The sequence below is a fragment of the Miniopterus schreibersii genome, assembly GCF_964146895.1.
Source record: "Miniopterus schreibersii genome assembly, chromosome: 6".
Lineage (NCBI taxonomy): Eukaryota > Metazoa > Chordata > Mammalia > Chiroptera > Miniopteridae > Miniopterus > Miniopterus schreibersii.
The window spans coordinates 3,333,516-3,347,459 of record NC_138107.1 but is presented as its reverse complement, the minus strand read 5'-3'; the positions used below and the strand labels follow the sequence as shown (position 1 = coordinate 3,347,459).

At 53.4% G+C, this 13,944-nt stretch overlaps 2 protein-coding genes across 2 annotated transcripts in view; one reads left to right on the top strand and one right to left on the bottom strand.

The window, feature by feature from the left end:
- The window catches only part of SKIC2 (SKI2 subunit of superkiller complex), a 9,473-nt gene extending 2,221 nt beyond the window's left edge, over positions 1 to 7,252 (bottom strand). Inside the window, exons 1-21 of the mRNA XM_081139443.1 lie at positions 7,159 to 7,252; positions 6,978 to 7,081; positions 6,451 to 6,560; positions 6,238 to 6,355; positions 6,032 to 6,146; positions 5,849 to 5,923; positions 5,525 to 5,578; positions 5,242 to 5,432; positions 4,950 to 5,078; positions 4,583 to 4,728; positions 4,090 to 4,236; positions 3,879 to 3,963; positions 3,588 to 3,694; positions 3,131 to 3,277; positions 2,960 to 3,056; positions 2,613 to 2,825; positions 2,422 to 2,532; positions 987 to 1,217; positions 512 to 649; positions 229 to 366; positions 4 to 108 (exon numbers count right to left, since the gene is read on the bottom strand). Coding sequence (XP_080995569.1) covers positions 4 to 108; positions 229 to 366; positions 512 to 649; positions 987 to 1,217; positions 2,422 to 2,532; positions 2,613 to 2,825; positions 2,960 to 3,056; positions 3,131 to 3,277; positions 3,588 to 3,694; positions 3,879 to 3,963; positions 4,090 to 4,236; positions 4,583 to 4,728; positions 4,950 to 5,078; positions 5,242 to 5,432; positions 5,525 to 5,578; positions 5,849 to 5,923; positions 6,032 to 6,146; positions 6,238 to 6,355; positions 6,451 to 6,560; positions 6,978 to 7,081; positions 7,159 to 7,180 — 2,583 coding nt within the window. The 5' untranslated portion in view covers positions 7,181 to 7,252. The remainder of the gene's footprint in view (positions 1 to 3; positions 109 to 228; positions 367 to 511; positions 650 to 986; positions 1,218 to 2,421; positions 2,533 to 2,612; positions 2,826 to 2,959; positions 3,057 to 3,130; positions 3,278 to 3,587; positions 3,695 to 3,878; positions 3,964 to 4,089; positions 4,237 to 4,582; positions 4,729 to 4,949; positions 5,079 to 5,241; positions 5,433 to 5,524; positions 5,579 to 5,848; positions 5,924 to 6,031; positions 6,147 to 6,237; positions 6,356 to 6,450; positions 6,561 to 6,977; positions 7,082 to 7,158) is intronic.
- Positions 7,191 to 13,944, top strand: NELFE (negative elongation factor complex member E). The gene is made up of 11 exons (XM_081139451.1): positions 7,191 to 7,464; positions 7,850 to 7,932; positions 9,870 to 9,939; positions 10,037 to 10,182; positions 10,668 to 10,742; positions 10,829 to 10,866; positions 11,048 to 11,367; positions 11,479 to 11,623; positions 11,780 to 11,834; positions 12,084 to 12,186; positions 13,774 to 13,944. The coding sequence occupies exons 2-11, from the start codon at positions 7,858 to 7,860 to the stop codon at positions 13,869 to 13,871; spliced, it is 1,125 nt and encodes a 374-aa protein (XP_080995577.1). The 5' UTR covers positions 7,191 to 7,464; positions 7,850 to 7,857; the 3' UTR covers positions 13,872 to 13,944.

Below are 13,944 nucleotides of genomic sequence, written 5' to 3'. Positions count from 1 at the left end.
CACCTGCAGGATCACACCCAGTGCATTATGATGCTCCCGACTCTGCACGACCACCACCCTTCCGGCTGAGAGAGACTTCAGCCCATTCACAGACTCTATGACACGTTGCTGAAGAGGGGAGATGCGCAAAGGGGTAAGGAAGGAAGTGTCTGGGTTGCTGGGGCAGTTCAGGAGCACCCAGACTCACCTGTCTTCCTCCTCATCACCCCAACACAATACACTTCTCACCTGGATCAGGCTCCGGGTCTCTGTCAGTTCCTCTCCCCAGCTGTAATACTCGGGCAGGTCCACCAGTTGGCCAGTCAGGTCAGGTTCCTCCAAGGTCACCAGCTTCTTGGTTAATTCGTCCAGAGCCTGTTCATGGGCCTGGCCAGAAGCAAGGGGAAGGTATGAAATGAGTCTCTAGGCTCAGTCTGCCACATCCCCACCTGCCCCTACATGCCCACCTCTTCCCAGCCTGCTTCCCTTATCCAAGATCCAGCCTGATATACTGGTCACCCTAACCCCTCACCTTGCTGTCCTTGCGGGATGGAAACTCAGAGAAGCTCCTCTTCATCATGTCCTCCACCCTGAGGGCGTCCACCCGCAGCAGATTGAGGATCATGGTGTATGTGAGGCGGAACTGAGACTGCAGCTGCGATGGCTTACCCTGGGGAGGAGCGGGGGGACTAGGTGGGCCTGCTGCTCCCCAGCCAGCCCTCTGCTGACTGGCTACCCACAGCAGAGCCAGTCCCAGGTCTGCAACCGTGGGGCCCAGACACACTGCCTACTCACCTCTGCAAAATAAGGGAGCGAAACTAAGTAATAGATCCTACTGGCTCCCTATGCACAGGGGGAAAGACTAGAGATGAGACCCGTTCTCACCCTTGGACCTGCTCACTCCTACCTTGGCTTCTCCCAGGCAAAAGAAAAAAAGGGGAAGAGGGTTGGAAGAGAATCCAGTGGATGGCAGGGGCCGTCTGGCTCGCCTCATGCTGCTCGCTCACCGTCACCATGCGGTGCAGGTCCACCATCTCAGGCACGCGGCCCTTGCAGAGCAGGATGACGGTGCCTGTGGGGTCCAGGCCCCTCCGGCCTGCCCGGCCCGCCATCTGCACGTACTCCCCAGGGAGCAGGTCCCGGAAGGTGGAGCCATCATGCTTTCGCATGGAGTCAAACACCACTGTTCGGGCAGGCATGTTCACACCCATGGCAAAGGTCTCTGTGGCAAACAAGACCTGGGATGTGGGGAAGAGAAGATCAGCAAAGGGGCTCCACACAGCTGCCCACTGCACCTCACTTTGCAGCAAGGTTCCGTGGGTACCTGGCACGTCAAGTCGAGGTGGCTCACTCCCAGGAGCCCATTTAACTCTCCAGGCAAACCTATAGAGGGAACTATCACTTTCCTCATTTTATTTACCTAGTTACCTACTTATTTCTGTGCACCACCATGACCACCCCGCACCTCAGTCACACCGTGTCTCAACACCTTTCTGTGTAACGTGTTCCCGCACGTTGTCTTGTGTGCATGTAATCTGCAATCTACGTGAAAGCAGCTACATCTCGTCTCCCTACGCCTTTTCCTCCCGTGTTTCTGGCACCATCCATGCTCCTCTACTTATGCTTAATCCCTTGCTTCCAGCTGCGTAGGACACTGTGGGGTGCATGCCCTACAGTTACCTACCTGCTCTCCCAGGGACCACCACCACCACCCTGCCAGACTACAGCCAACAGGGAGAACTGGCATATTCCCTCACAGACCAGGGTGAGGACTGTGTGGTTTATACTCAGGAATGGAATTGAGGGGCAGAGTATGTTACACTTATTCTTGTCTAAAGAATGCCAGGGTACACTCCAGGCTGGCCACCCTGTATAAAGGTTCCTATAATCCTACGCAGACAGACCTCGCTTTACTGCGATTCGCAGACACTGCATTTTCACCACATGGAGGCAAGACCCTCCAGCAGCAAAAAGATCGTGCCTCACTGAAGCTCAGAGGATGGTGAGCATTTCTTCACAGTATTCTTTAAAGTACATATGTTGCTTTTAGACATAACAATACTGTACACTTAATAAAGTACAGTATAGTGTGAACATAACTTTCACATGTACTGAAAAACCAAAACTCCGTGACCCACTTTAATGCAATGTTTATGTGGTGGACTGGGACGGAGCCTGCAATGTGTCCACGGTCTACATTGTAGTTGCCTATGGCTTTGGCAACATTTGGCATTAGCCACTTTCCTAGGTTTTACCAGTCTAATCACTAAAGTCTTACGAGTATTTCAAATTGCGTTTTTCTGGTGACAACTAATATGCTTGCTAGCTTTTTGGGTTTCTCTTCTGAATGCATCCCCATTTTAAGATGAGAAACCTAAAGTTGAGGGAGATAAGAATCTGCAGAAGGTCCTGCAGTGAGGAGGCGGTGGGTGGCGTGTGCACCTTGACCAGACCGCGGCTGAAGAGCATCTCCACGATCTCCTTGAGGATGGGCAGGATGCCACTGTGGTGCACACCCAGGCCTCGGTGCAGGAGCTCTGACATGTGCAGGACCTGCCGAGGGTTGAGGCCCGTGGTCAGGGTGGGGCGGAGGAGCACCCATCCCCATCAGTCTCCAAGTCCCCCCTCCACACCTGCGGCAGCTGGCGGTCAGAGCCGCGGAGGCGAGCAAGGCAGCGCTGCAGAAAAAGGTGAATCTCACTCTTCTCTGAACTCGTGGTGAGGTCCAGGGAGGTGAGGCCTGAAGCCTGCTCGTCACAGCGGCCCCGGGAGAAGGTGAACACCACCACAGGCAGCTGTGCACGGGTGCGGAGGGAGGCCAGGAGGGATAGGTACACACCACGGTCCTGGGGAAGGGGGTGCAAAGGCACAGGGATGCAGTCACCAGTAGGCAGGTAAAGAAGTGTCAGGTCTGGCAGCTCTCACAGCTGGGGGCCAAGGGAAGAAACAGGTGAAAGGTACAAAGCCTGTTGGTTCTCACCTGTGCGGGTCCCCCCTGATGCGTGGGCTGCTTGGCCCCAAAGGTCTGGGCGTGTTTGCTCATCCTGTCCTTCTTAGCCTCCACAGCTGCATAGTACCTGGGGTGCAAGGCGGGTGGCCATCAGTCACACCCAGCCGGGCCAGCCCTGACCCTTCCCCATCCCCAGCTTACCCCTTTGTGTGGAAGGTGCCTCGGGAGTCCAGCAACAGGAAGAGTTCACCCTGGGTCTTGGGGCTGTTCCCCGTGAAGAGGTAATGCTCCAGGGGAACAGGGCGAGCGACGGTGCTGATCACGTAGATCTGGCGACGCTTCAGTCGTCTGAGTGGGAAGAAGACAGCAGGTCAGGGGTGGGAGTCTGGGAAGGAACAGTCCACACACCCGCCTTTCCCCTTCTGGTCTCACCCAGTCTTTTCTGGGAGCCGGATTAGAAGGCTGTCCCCATCATCGTATCTCTCAACATTCAAAGTGGTCTGGGCCCAAGTGGGCCTTGTTCCCCAGCCTCACCTCAACCTCCTCCCCACCCTCATGGCCTGACCTCTCTCCCCGCTGTGGCAATCTTTGCCCCCCCACCCCAACCCAAGAAGAACACAGCCCCCTTCACCCAAGCACCCTAGGACGCACATCTCACCCAATCCAGTCAGCAAACTCAAGGGCGTTGGGTACAGTGGCACTCAGAAGGATGATGGAGACATGGTCAGGGAGCATGATGAGCACCTCCTCCCACACGACCCCACGCTGGGCACGGAAGGAAGACAAGTCATGGGCAGCTTAGACGGGGCTGCCCTCCTGCTCCTACGCTTCCATTGGAGGGCAAAGAAGGCAGCCAGGTTTCAGGATGTATGGAAGAGGGAGCTGCTGAACTAGTCCTACAGGAAAGAACTGCTGGTGTCTGGGGCCCCCCGGGCCTCCTGCTTCCTACCTCAGCATCGTTGATGTAGTGAACCTCATCAAAGATGACCCACTCCAGGTCCCGGATGACATCTGAGCCACTGTACAGCATGGAGCTGGGGAGAAGAGACCGCAGGCTAACTCCCCAGGGGCCCATCTCCACCAATCCAGCAAACATGCTCTCCAGAGCAGCCTCGCCTTTCTGGCCCAAAGTCCACCCGTGTTGAGTGCCCATCTCTCACCGAAGGATCTCTGTCGTCATGATGAGGCAGGAGGCCTCTGGGTGCAGCTGTACATCCCCAGTGAGCAGCCCCACATCCCCAAATGTATTTCGGAAGTCTCGGAACTTCTGGTTACTCAGAGCCTTGATAGGCGAAGTATAGACAGTGCTGGGAAGAGGGCATGAAGTCAGCCAGTCTCTCCATACAGACTGTGGTCAGCACCTCCTCTCCTACCCTGAGCCCTCACAGCAGCATGCTGCTGAGCACAGGTGCCCCTCTTTCTTCACCCAAACTGACCCCAGAAAAATCCTGTCCCACAACCCCTTCCTGAACTAAATGTATACAGATCATCCTTCTAAACTCTCTCCCCACACCTTCTCGTTTCTCTCTAGGCCCCTATCTCAGTTCCTCCCCCAAACCTCCCCCATCTAAAAGATGAAAAAAGACGTGGGAAGAGAGATTTAGAAAGGATGCAGGAGAAAGCAGGCATGGCTGATGAAGGGAAAGGCTATACCGCGTCATGTGCTTCTGGGCAAGGGCAATGGCATATTCAGCCACAACTGTCTTCCCTGCAGATGTGTGAGCCGCCACAAAGACTGAGTCATGCCGTTCCAAGTGCAGGATAGCTTGTTTCTGGAACACATCAGGCTCAAATGGCCACTGTGGGAGAGAGAATTAGATGAGCGCTAAAGAAGGGAGAGGGGCCTTCTTACCTCTGGCTCATGGGGTATGCAGGGCAATAGGGAGAAGGCCAGAGTGAGGCAATGCTGGGACTGAGGTCTAAGACTGGCCTAGAAGGCATCTGGCCTCTAGTGAGGAGAGGAGCCAAGGCAGTGGGCTGGGAGGAGGTGGGGGAGCACGTGAGAACTGGACCACACTACCTGGAAGGCTGGCTGGGGAATGAGGCGGTAGAAATCACCAACAGGGGAAGTGACATCCACTGGAATGGCCCACTGCTCCTGAGCAAGAGGTTTGGGGGGCTCTGAGGGGGATACAACTGTGGACACTTCCTGGAAAAGTAAGGGATAGGGGTGATAAAGATACAGCCAGAAAGCTCTCCATTACCACTCCTCCCAAAAGACGCTCCAGTCTTCCCCTTTGATCCAGCCAACCCAGTACACCCTCCAGTGGCAAGGCCCCTTCTTTCCCATTTCAATGCACAGAAGTGCCCACCTTCAGCACCAGGTCTTCCAAGCTGCTTGCTCGGGCCAAGGGAGCACTGCAAGGAGAGGCTGAAACAGTGTCCCTTCTGGTACCTCCAGGCTGTCCCACTGCCTCCCTCTCATCGTCATCGCCCCCACCCAGATCCAGGGGCTCTAGCAGACGGCTGAGGCTGAGCAACCCAGGAGCTGGAGCTGGGTGATCTGAGGAGCAAGACAAAAAGGGAGACCCAGTCATGTCCATCTCTGTTCTATAGAAGGGCACCACTTCTCCTACACCCCCACTGAAAACTCACCTTTTGGTGCAAAGTCCACACCTTTCTTGAAGCCCGGTGGAATAGTAAGGAGATCTGGAGGACAGGGACAGAGTCAGAACCACTGCACACTACTGTACAAGTCACACAGTACATAAACCGAAAGAATTAACATTCGCAGCATAGGTGTTGTAGCTAGGACAGTTGTAATAATTTTCCAACAAATAACGGTAAAGGTTGTTATGGAAAAGGGACCTTTTCCTAATTTGCTCAAGGCATGGAAGGACTAGCAGCAGCCCAGTGATAGGCCTGGGCCCCTCGTCCCCGGGCCCTGCCTCCCAACGGTCCATCCTGGCACCACCTCACCTTTCTCAAAGTCTATCTCTTCCTCAGCTTCCTCCCGAGTGCTCATTTCTGTTATGGTAGGCTCATCCATTCCACCTGGGGAGAGGTTGGACACTTGAGGATTCACAAGGGATGATACGACGGGAACCCTTCCTTGGAGACTGAGGGCTCCCTCCCCTACAATCTCATTTCCACAAGAGTCACCTGGCCAGAAAGGGTACTGTGTTGGATTCCCCCACAGGGACTGGGAGATGGGCCCTGGTGGCCTGTGAAGAGATAAGGAGGTTGTGGCCGACAGGTCTGTATTCTCCAGCAGGACCTGAGGCAAGAGATCAGAGCCCCAGTGAGACTGAGCTTGCCTCTGACCTTCCTTTTCCCAACTGTGCTTCTCATGGAACCTGAGCTCTTACCTCCTTGTAGCCCAGTATCTGGCCTGTGGTTGGATGTCTTTGGGCTTGCAGGTCGGAGGGGACTGGGGCCCCCAATACAGCAAATAGAGACCAGGGATCCATCTTCCTCTGCCATTTTCTAGAGAGAAGGAAGTAATTTTCAAGTCTTTCTCCTCTGTCTCAGCTTCCTTCATGGACCCATCTCCCTAGTCCAGGCCCCTCCACACCCCTCACCGGGTTGAGTGCTCCAGACCATGCAGAGGCAGCCAGGCTGGAGACGACAGAAACAACTGCTCGGCTTCTTGCTGCAGATCTGGGGCACAGGGAGGGAGGCCGTGGGGAAGCTGGAACAAGGGCAAGATGAGAAAAAGTGATGGGACTCGTGTTGAGATCTGGAATGGTAGATGTCCCAAACAGACTAGGGCAATCAAAGTGAAGCAATGTTTTCCAAAGGCTGTAATGCTTTATAGCACAAACGACCTGCTACTGAATTACCAGGGGCGCTGGTTAATAATTCAGATTTCAGAATCTGGGACTGTATCTTAAGAAAGCTCCCCCACTAATAACAAGGCACACTGAAATTTGAGAATCACTAGCTTTAGGCCCACCCACCGCAGGTCCACTAAGGTTGGAGTCTGTCCTGCATCAAGCCAGGCGGGGATGGCACGTGTCCAGAGAGAAAAGCAGGTCATGCTATTCTACTGAAAGGAAGGGGTTTTAAGCTCGATGCGGGTCAAAGGTTAGGGTCAAAAGTCGCTCACGGTGCTCTCTGGAGCCCCAGGCTCATTCAGCAGCGCCCAGCGCCCAGTGCATCCCAGCTCCACAGCCCGGAGAGGCAGGTCCAGGGGGCCTGGGGGGGGTAGCACTGCGGGAGAAAGATCAGAGGTCAGGGGTCAAGGGTAGATTCCAACCTACTCCCGCGTTCCACCCCCTCCCCCTCACCGAGTCGCTCGGTCTCCATCATCTAGGAGCCCAGGCAGCTGCGCCGCAGCCGGAAGTGCAGCCGGGGCCTTGGGGTAAAGCCCGCCCCCGAAAGGGCGGAAGTAAAGGTGACTTCCGCCACACACCCCTCGGGGGGCGTGGACGACTGCTCGCGAGGGGCGGCGCTGAGCCCGGGAGGGAGGGCGGAAGTGGCCGCCCGCGGCCGCCGTGGGCCCGCGTTTCCCGCCCTCGCCGCGTCATCGCTCCGAGCCCGGTCGGCCGCCCGCGCGGCGCCGCCGAGACCGCGGCCCGGGGTGACGCCCTCAGGTAAGGCCTCCGCCTCACCCTTCGCCCTTGTCTCCGCGCTCCTCCTGTCTCCTTCCCTACTCGGTTGCTCTGAGAGCGCTGCGCGGGCTCCACTGCCTCCTCTGCAGTTCGAACCCCGCCGTTGCCATACTAACCCCAGTAAGGGATGGGGGTTCCGGTGCCGTCGTCTTGGCGACGGAGGGTGTTCCTCCCGGCCCACGTGGTGCCGGCGGGGAGGGAATGCTGGTGGATCCCGGCGCCGGGCTTGCGGGGCAGCGTAGCTTAAGCAAAGGGTAGGGAGAGGGACACAGCCCGCCGGCCCCGGGGGCTGGGCTGGGTGCGGCGGCGCGTGAGCCCCGGACGGCGACAGTGCAGAAAGATGTCTTGGGCCCTGCCCCTGAACCAGGAGCCACCATGTTGGTGATACCCCCCGGACTGAGCGAGGAGGAGGAGGCTCTGCAGAAGAAATTCAACAAACTGAAGAAGAAGGTGAGGGAGTGCATGTGGGCGTGGCCCAGCCTTTCGCCGACGCGCTGAGAACACCCGGGGTGAGTGAGGGGTGGAGGTTCTGGCTCTTCCCTAGAGCCTGTCACCTCAGGGTAGCTTCACAGGTAGTCTTTTGTTTCCATGTGTACCTTGTCTCTTCTGTTCAGTTTGCCATGGAGTTGTCTCCCTTTCCCATGGCTTTTATTACCACCTTAAAACTGGTGATCCCCAAGTGTGGTTTTTCCAGTTCCGCCTGGTGTCTTACTGATAACTTCTTACCCAAAATAAAGCTCTCCTCTTCCTACCTGTTCTAATCTAGTTCCTTTTCTTGATCTTCCAAACGTGGATGGACCACATTCAGTACTTCCATGTGTTTGGAATAAAAAATTTAAGCTCTGCCCTGGCGGGTTAGAGCAAGGTTGCAGGTTCGATCCCAAGTCAGGGCACATACAAGAATTAACCAGTGAATACATAAATAGATGGAACAACAAATCAGTGTTTCTCTCTCTAAAATCAGTTATTTTTTAAAAAAATCTTATCTCTAACTTCTCCATTTGCATAGCCAAACATTTGCCAAGCCTTCTTCTTGATTCTTTCTTGAAAATAATTTCTCCCATTTATTTATTTTTTTTTAAATATGTCTATATTGATTTCAGAGAGGAAGGGAGAGGGATAGAAAAACATCAATGATGAGAGAGAGTTGTTGATCGGCTGCCTCCTGCACACCCCCTACTGGGGATCAAGCCCACAACCCGGGCCTGTGCCCTGACTGGGAATGGAACCTCCATCTCCTGGATCCTAGGTCGATGCTCAACCGCTGACCCACACTGGCCGGGCTCCCATATCTTTTTTCAAGAGTATTCCATAGATGAGGTCTTTGCTGATGTTCACTTAGACTGTTACAGTGGTCTCCAGACATGTTTCTTGTTGTGTTTTTGAAATAGACGTCTGCCCTCTTGTTAAAATGATTGATTGGAAACACAGGATGCTGTCCTTTTTCTCAGAACCCTTAAGTGGTTTCACGTTGTCTATAGAGTAAGGATTTTAGTAAAATAGAACTATTCACTAGTCCCAAAACATGCATTCCCAAAGCCTTCTTATCTCAGCATTTTTCCCACCCTATTTTCTTTGTCTAAAATGCTCTTTTTTCAGTCTCTGTTGTGTAGATTCTACCCAGGGACCAGTTTAATAGCCATTTGACATCAGAAAATTGTACTTGCTCTCAAACAGTTTTAATCTCTTATAAACATTCTTGGCGATTTAGTCATTTTATTTCTCAGATTGTAAGCTTCTTGTGGGGAGGAACTGTGTCTCATACTTTTGCATATCCCTATTATGAAGAAATGAGTGGTGTGTTCTTGTTAAATGTATAGGGGATGATGGATGAAGCCCCAAGAAAGGCACATAGGCTTATACTACTTACTTGCAGCTTGTAACCTGGAGCTCTGGTTCATGAATGAATTCCTTGTCTTCACCTTCAAAAACATCATACTCTGGATACCATGGTTTGGATAGCTTAGTTATCACTGGCACTGTAGATGACCTGGGAAACCATGTGTAAGCGGCAGGGCTGCCTCAGTGAAGTGAACCACTCCAAGAGCACCATTTGCATTGTCTTCTCTGAGAAAGATGACCCCTGGAGTGATGCGCCCAGAGGCCTTGGCAAAGGATCTGGTCAGGGAATGGCCTCACCAACCCCTCTCTCATCATTCTTTTTTTTTTAAAATATCTTTATTTCAGAGAGAGGAAGGGAGAGAGAGAAACATCAGTGATGAGGGAGTCACAGATAGCTACCTTCTGCAGGTCCCCTACTGGGGATTGAGCTTACAACCCGGGCATGTGCCCTGACCAGGAATCGAACCATGATCTCCTGGATCCTAGGTTGATGCTCAACCACTGAGCCATGCCCGGCCGGGCTCTCTTCTCATTCTTGTTCCCAGAAAAAGGCATTGCTGGCTCTAAAGAAGCAAAGCAGCAGCAGCACAGCCAGCCAAGGCGGTGTCAAACGCTGTGAGTGACTGGAAACGGGGCTAGCCTAGAAAAGGGGAGTGTGGGCTGGCCTTTCTCAAACCTGGCTGAAATAACGCCTCTTTTCCTCCCATTCCAGCACTGTCAGAGCAGCCTGTGGTGGACACCGCCACCGCAACAGAGCAGGCAAAGCAGCTGGTGAAGTCAGGAGCCATCAGTGCCATCAAGGCCGAGACCAAGAACTCGGGCTTCAAGCGCTCTAGAACCTTAGAGGGGAAGTTAAAAGTAAGCACAAGCAGAAAGGTTGTTCAGGGGACCCTTGACTTCAGAGGGTACTCTCCAAGTTGGAATGGAGGCAGGGTTAGGGGCAAGTAAATGCCTGATGATCATGTGCAAATTGCCTGCCACTCTGAGCTTTGGGTTGCTTATTTGAGAAGCAGAGAAAATGATGACTCCCGAGTCCTCCACGTTACACAGCCTGTGACTCCAATCCATGTATTAGGGCTCTTGGGTCATGTTTTCAGGAGATGAAAGGCTGAAACGTCAGCAGGTTCAAGAAATGTTTAGATACACTAAATACTTCAAGGGTACATTAGAGTCTTTTACTTTAAAATGCCACATAATCAAATAAGAAAAGTACAAAGGAATTAAAAGAAAAAAAAGATACGCCTCCGGAAGCCCAGAAGAGGTGAGAGAAGAGGAATCCCCTCTGTCCTGTGGTTAGGCAGCCTCCTACTCCCACACTGAGTTAGGCCTCTACCACCTTCCAGGACCCTGAGAAGGGGCCGATCCCCACTTTCCAGCCGTTCCAGAGGAGCATATCTGCTGACGACGATCTACAGGAGGTAACGGTTCCCAGTCCTCTGTCCCTGAGGGACCCACATTCCAGCAATTAGGAATCCTCTTAACTGAAACTTGGTCTCTTTTCCAGTCATCCAGACGTCCCCAAAGGAAATCTCTGTATGAGAGGTTAGCAAGTTAGAAATAGGTCTGGGTCCTGGTAGGTAGAGGGGGGGTTGCCTGATCCTTGGGGGAGGTATGGGGCTGGAGTGGAAGGAGCTGTGGCTGCAGAGGGAGTGTTGAGTCTCTACAGGGTCTGGGAAAACAAAGTAAAGGCCCCCTTTGATCCTCATTGTCTGCCTCCCCCTAGCTTTGTGTCTTCCAGTGACCGGCTTCGGGAACTGGGGCCAGATGGGGAAGAGGCAGAAGGCCCAGGGGCTGGTGATGGTCCCCCTCGAAGCTTTGATTGGGGCTACGAAGAACGTGGTAGCACCCGCTCCTCAGTCTCCCCTCCGCGAAGCCGCAGCCGGGACCGCAGTCGTGAGCGGAACCGGGACAGGGAACGGGACCGGGAGCGAGATCGGGACCGAGACCGGGAGCGGGACAGAGATCGAGACCGGGAACGGGACAGAGATCGAGACCGGGACAGAGACCGGGAACGAGACAGAGACCGAGAGGGCCCTTTCCGCAGTGAGTGGGCTTGGCTGGTGGGGAAAGTGACCTCAGATAGGACTTAGGTGGTTCCAACTAAAGTGGACTTTTAAAGTGGAGGGTGACAGCATATGTTTTGTGATCCCATAGGGTCGGACTCATTCCCTGAACGCCGGGCCCCTCGGAAAGGGAATACTCTCTATGTGTACGGGGAAGACATGACACCCACCCTCCTCCGTGGGGCCTTCTCTCCCTTTGGAAACATCATTGACCTCTCCATGGACCCACCCAGAAAGTAAGGATGGCATAGGGCAAGATAAGTCCCGGGAGGACCTGGGTGTGCGGCCTGGGGAGGAAACCAACACATCTCCAGCAGCCTGTAAGCACTGGGTCCGGCTGGGTTCAGAGGAGCCCACAGTCCCTCTACTGACCCGGTTTTCTCTCATCCCAGCTGTGCCTTCGTCACCTATGAAAAGATGGAGTCAGCAGATCAGGCCGTTGCTGAGGTTGGGACTTCCCAGATCTATCCATCCATCCCCCCCCCCCCCCCCGCCATCCTCATGTTGTCTCTTTAAAGTACTGGGAGCCAGGAGGAAATCATTACTCTTGACAAAGTCTCTCTCTACTCACACAGAAAACCTTATATTCTCAGATCCCTGCTCAGCCTACTCCTAGAATGGCAATTCATGGAAATCCTCCTTCGGTTTGTCTGTAATGTTTTCCCCCATCCCCGCCCCTCCCCTCTTCTGCCCTAGCTCAACGGGGCCCAGGTGGAGTCCGTGCAGCTCAAAGTCAGCATTGCCCGCAAACAGCCCATGCTGGACGCCGCCACTGGCAAGTCAGTCTGGGGCTCCCTTGGTAAGAGTGTGATTCTTCCTCATCCTGTCCCCCACTGCTCACCCCTTCTTTTTGTTCCCTTGCATGTCACTGGGTTCCCTAGCTGTCTGGATTTGTGGAAGGCTGTGGGGATGGAAGGAAGAGTGGTCAGGCCCTCTGTCAGTTGGAAGTAGGAGAAAGAAAAAAGTATGATTGAAACAGCTTCTAGTAAGTGGAACAGGGAAGGAGGGGAAGCGGGTCCAGTTCGAGAGGCAGATGAGCATCTCATGTGGCCTTGTTCATTTTGAGATGAAGTATAGTTGGTTTTATAAAATAGGCTTTTGGACTAGGCACCTGGAACTCAGGCGTGAGGTGAGAATATAGATTAGTCATCTATATTTCAGAGTGGCTGCAAAATGGTGGTATCATTTGGGGAGGCTAACTTTTGGAGAAAAAAATGACTTGAGACTGGGCTTGCAGAATATTCAGGGAATATGGGAGGAACCAGGGTTGTGTTCCTTGTGCTCCAACTGTCCCAGTCCTCCTGACATGTTAGGCTGAAATTTATGCAGCAAAGGTGACAGCAGGAGGGGTCAGGGCTGGAAGCTGCACCCAGGCGGGGGGGGGGGGGGGCATTGAAGCCAAAGGACACCAGCTTTGAGAAGTAGGGCATGATCGGCATTGTCAGGGTACAGAGATCCCAGAGAGTGGGAGCTGTGGGGGGGGGTGCGTTCACTGTAGCCCCACAGCGGCAGGGATGGAATCCTTGGAGATGGGGTGAGGAGAGGGACACTGGGAAAGAGGAAGGGGAAGGAAAGCTCAGGGCTCATGGGAGAATGCCCAGGGCCAACGCTACCCCCAGAGTGAGTTCTGATAGGGAGAGTAGCATTTCTCAGTGTGAACCCATTTTAACCAAAATATATTTTCTTGGCAAAAGAGTAGGCAAGCCTGGCTGGGCATGGCTCAATGGTTGAGCGTCAACCTAGGATCCAGGCGATTGGGGTTTTATTCGGGGTCAGGGCACATGCCCGGGTTGTGGGCTCGATCCCCAGTCGGGGGCGTGCAGGAGGCAGCGGATCGATGACTCTCTCATCATTGATGTTTCTCTCTCTCTCTCCCCCCCTCTCCTTTCTTCTCTCTGAAATCAGTAAAGATATATTTTTTAAAAAAAGAGAGAGTGGGCAAAACAAGGGGTTCAGAGCAAGAGTGGCCTTCCATAAAAGGAAGTGTGCAGAAAAGGCCAGCATGTCAACAAAGGGTTATAGAGATTTTCTAATGTTTTTTAAATTTGTCTTTATTGTTAAAAGTATTCTAATTTTTAATTTTTTATGTACTGACTCAAAGCAGTAGGTAAGCACCATTTACATGTGTCGTCGATAACATTTGGGATTTTTCTAAGAACAAAAAATTTGTTACAGTATTCCTATGTGCCAAGATAACCGGGTGATGGTTTGGCGGCCACAGGCCTAAGGGCCTAAAGGGAGACAGGCCGTCCCGGCCACCAGAGGGCAGCATAGAAACTGGGCTTCCAAGTGCCAGAGGCCAGGAGTGAGGTGGTCAGACTCTGGGCCTGGGGTCTCACCAGTGCTCTCCTTCAGGCCCTAACTAACCCTTTCCTCTCTTCCCTAGCTGTCCAGAACAGTCCAAAGGGTTGCCACCGGGACAAAAGGACCCAGATTGTCTACAGTGATGATGTCTACAAGGAAAACCTTGTGGATGGCTTCTAGGTTGCGGAGCTGGATTTCTTGTGCCTCATCTGCCCCAACACTGGTCTCAGTAAAACACTGAGGTGGAAGCTCA

Bases quoted from the DNA above. Each gene is read 5' to 3' on its own strand.
- NELFE (XM_081139451.1), top strand. From the start codon at position 7,858: ATGTTGGTGATACCCCCCGGACTGAGCGAGGAGGAGGAGGCTCTGCAG. The intron at 11,624-11,779 runs GTAAGGATGGCA...CTCTCATCCCAG, and splicing joins TCCATGGACCCACCCAGAAA to CTGTGCCTTCGTCACCTATG. The intron at 12,187-13,773 runs GTAAGAGTGTGA...TCTCTTCCCTAG, and splicing joins GTCAGTCTGGGGCTCCCTTG to CTGTCCAGAACAGTCCAAAG.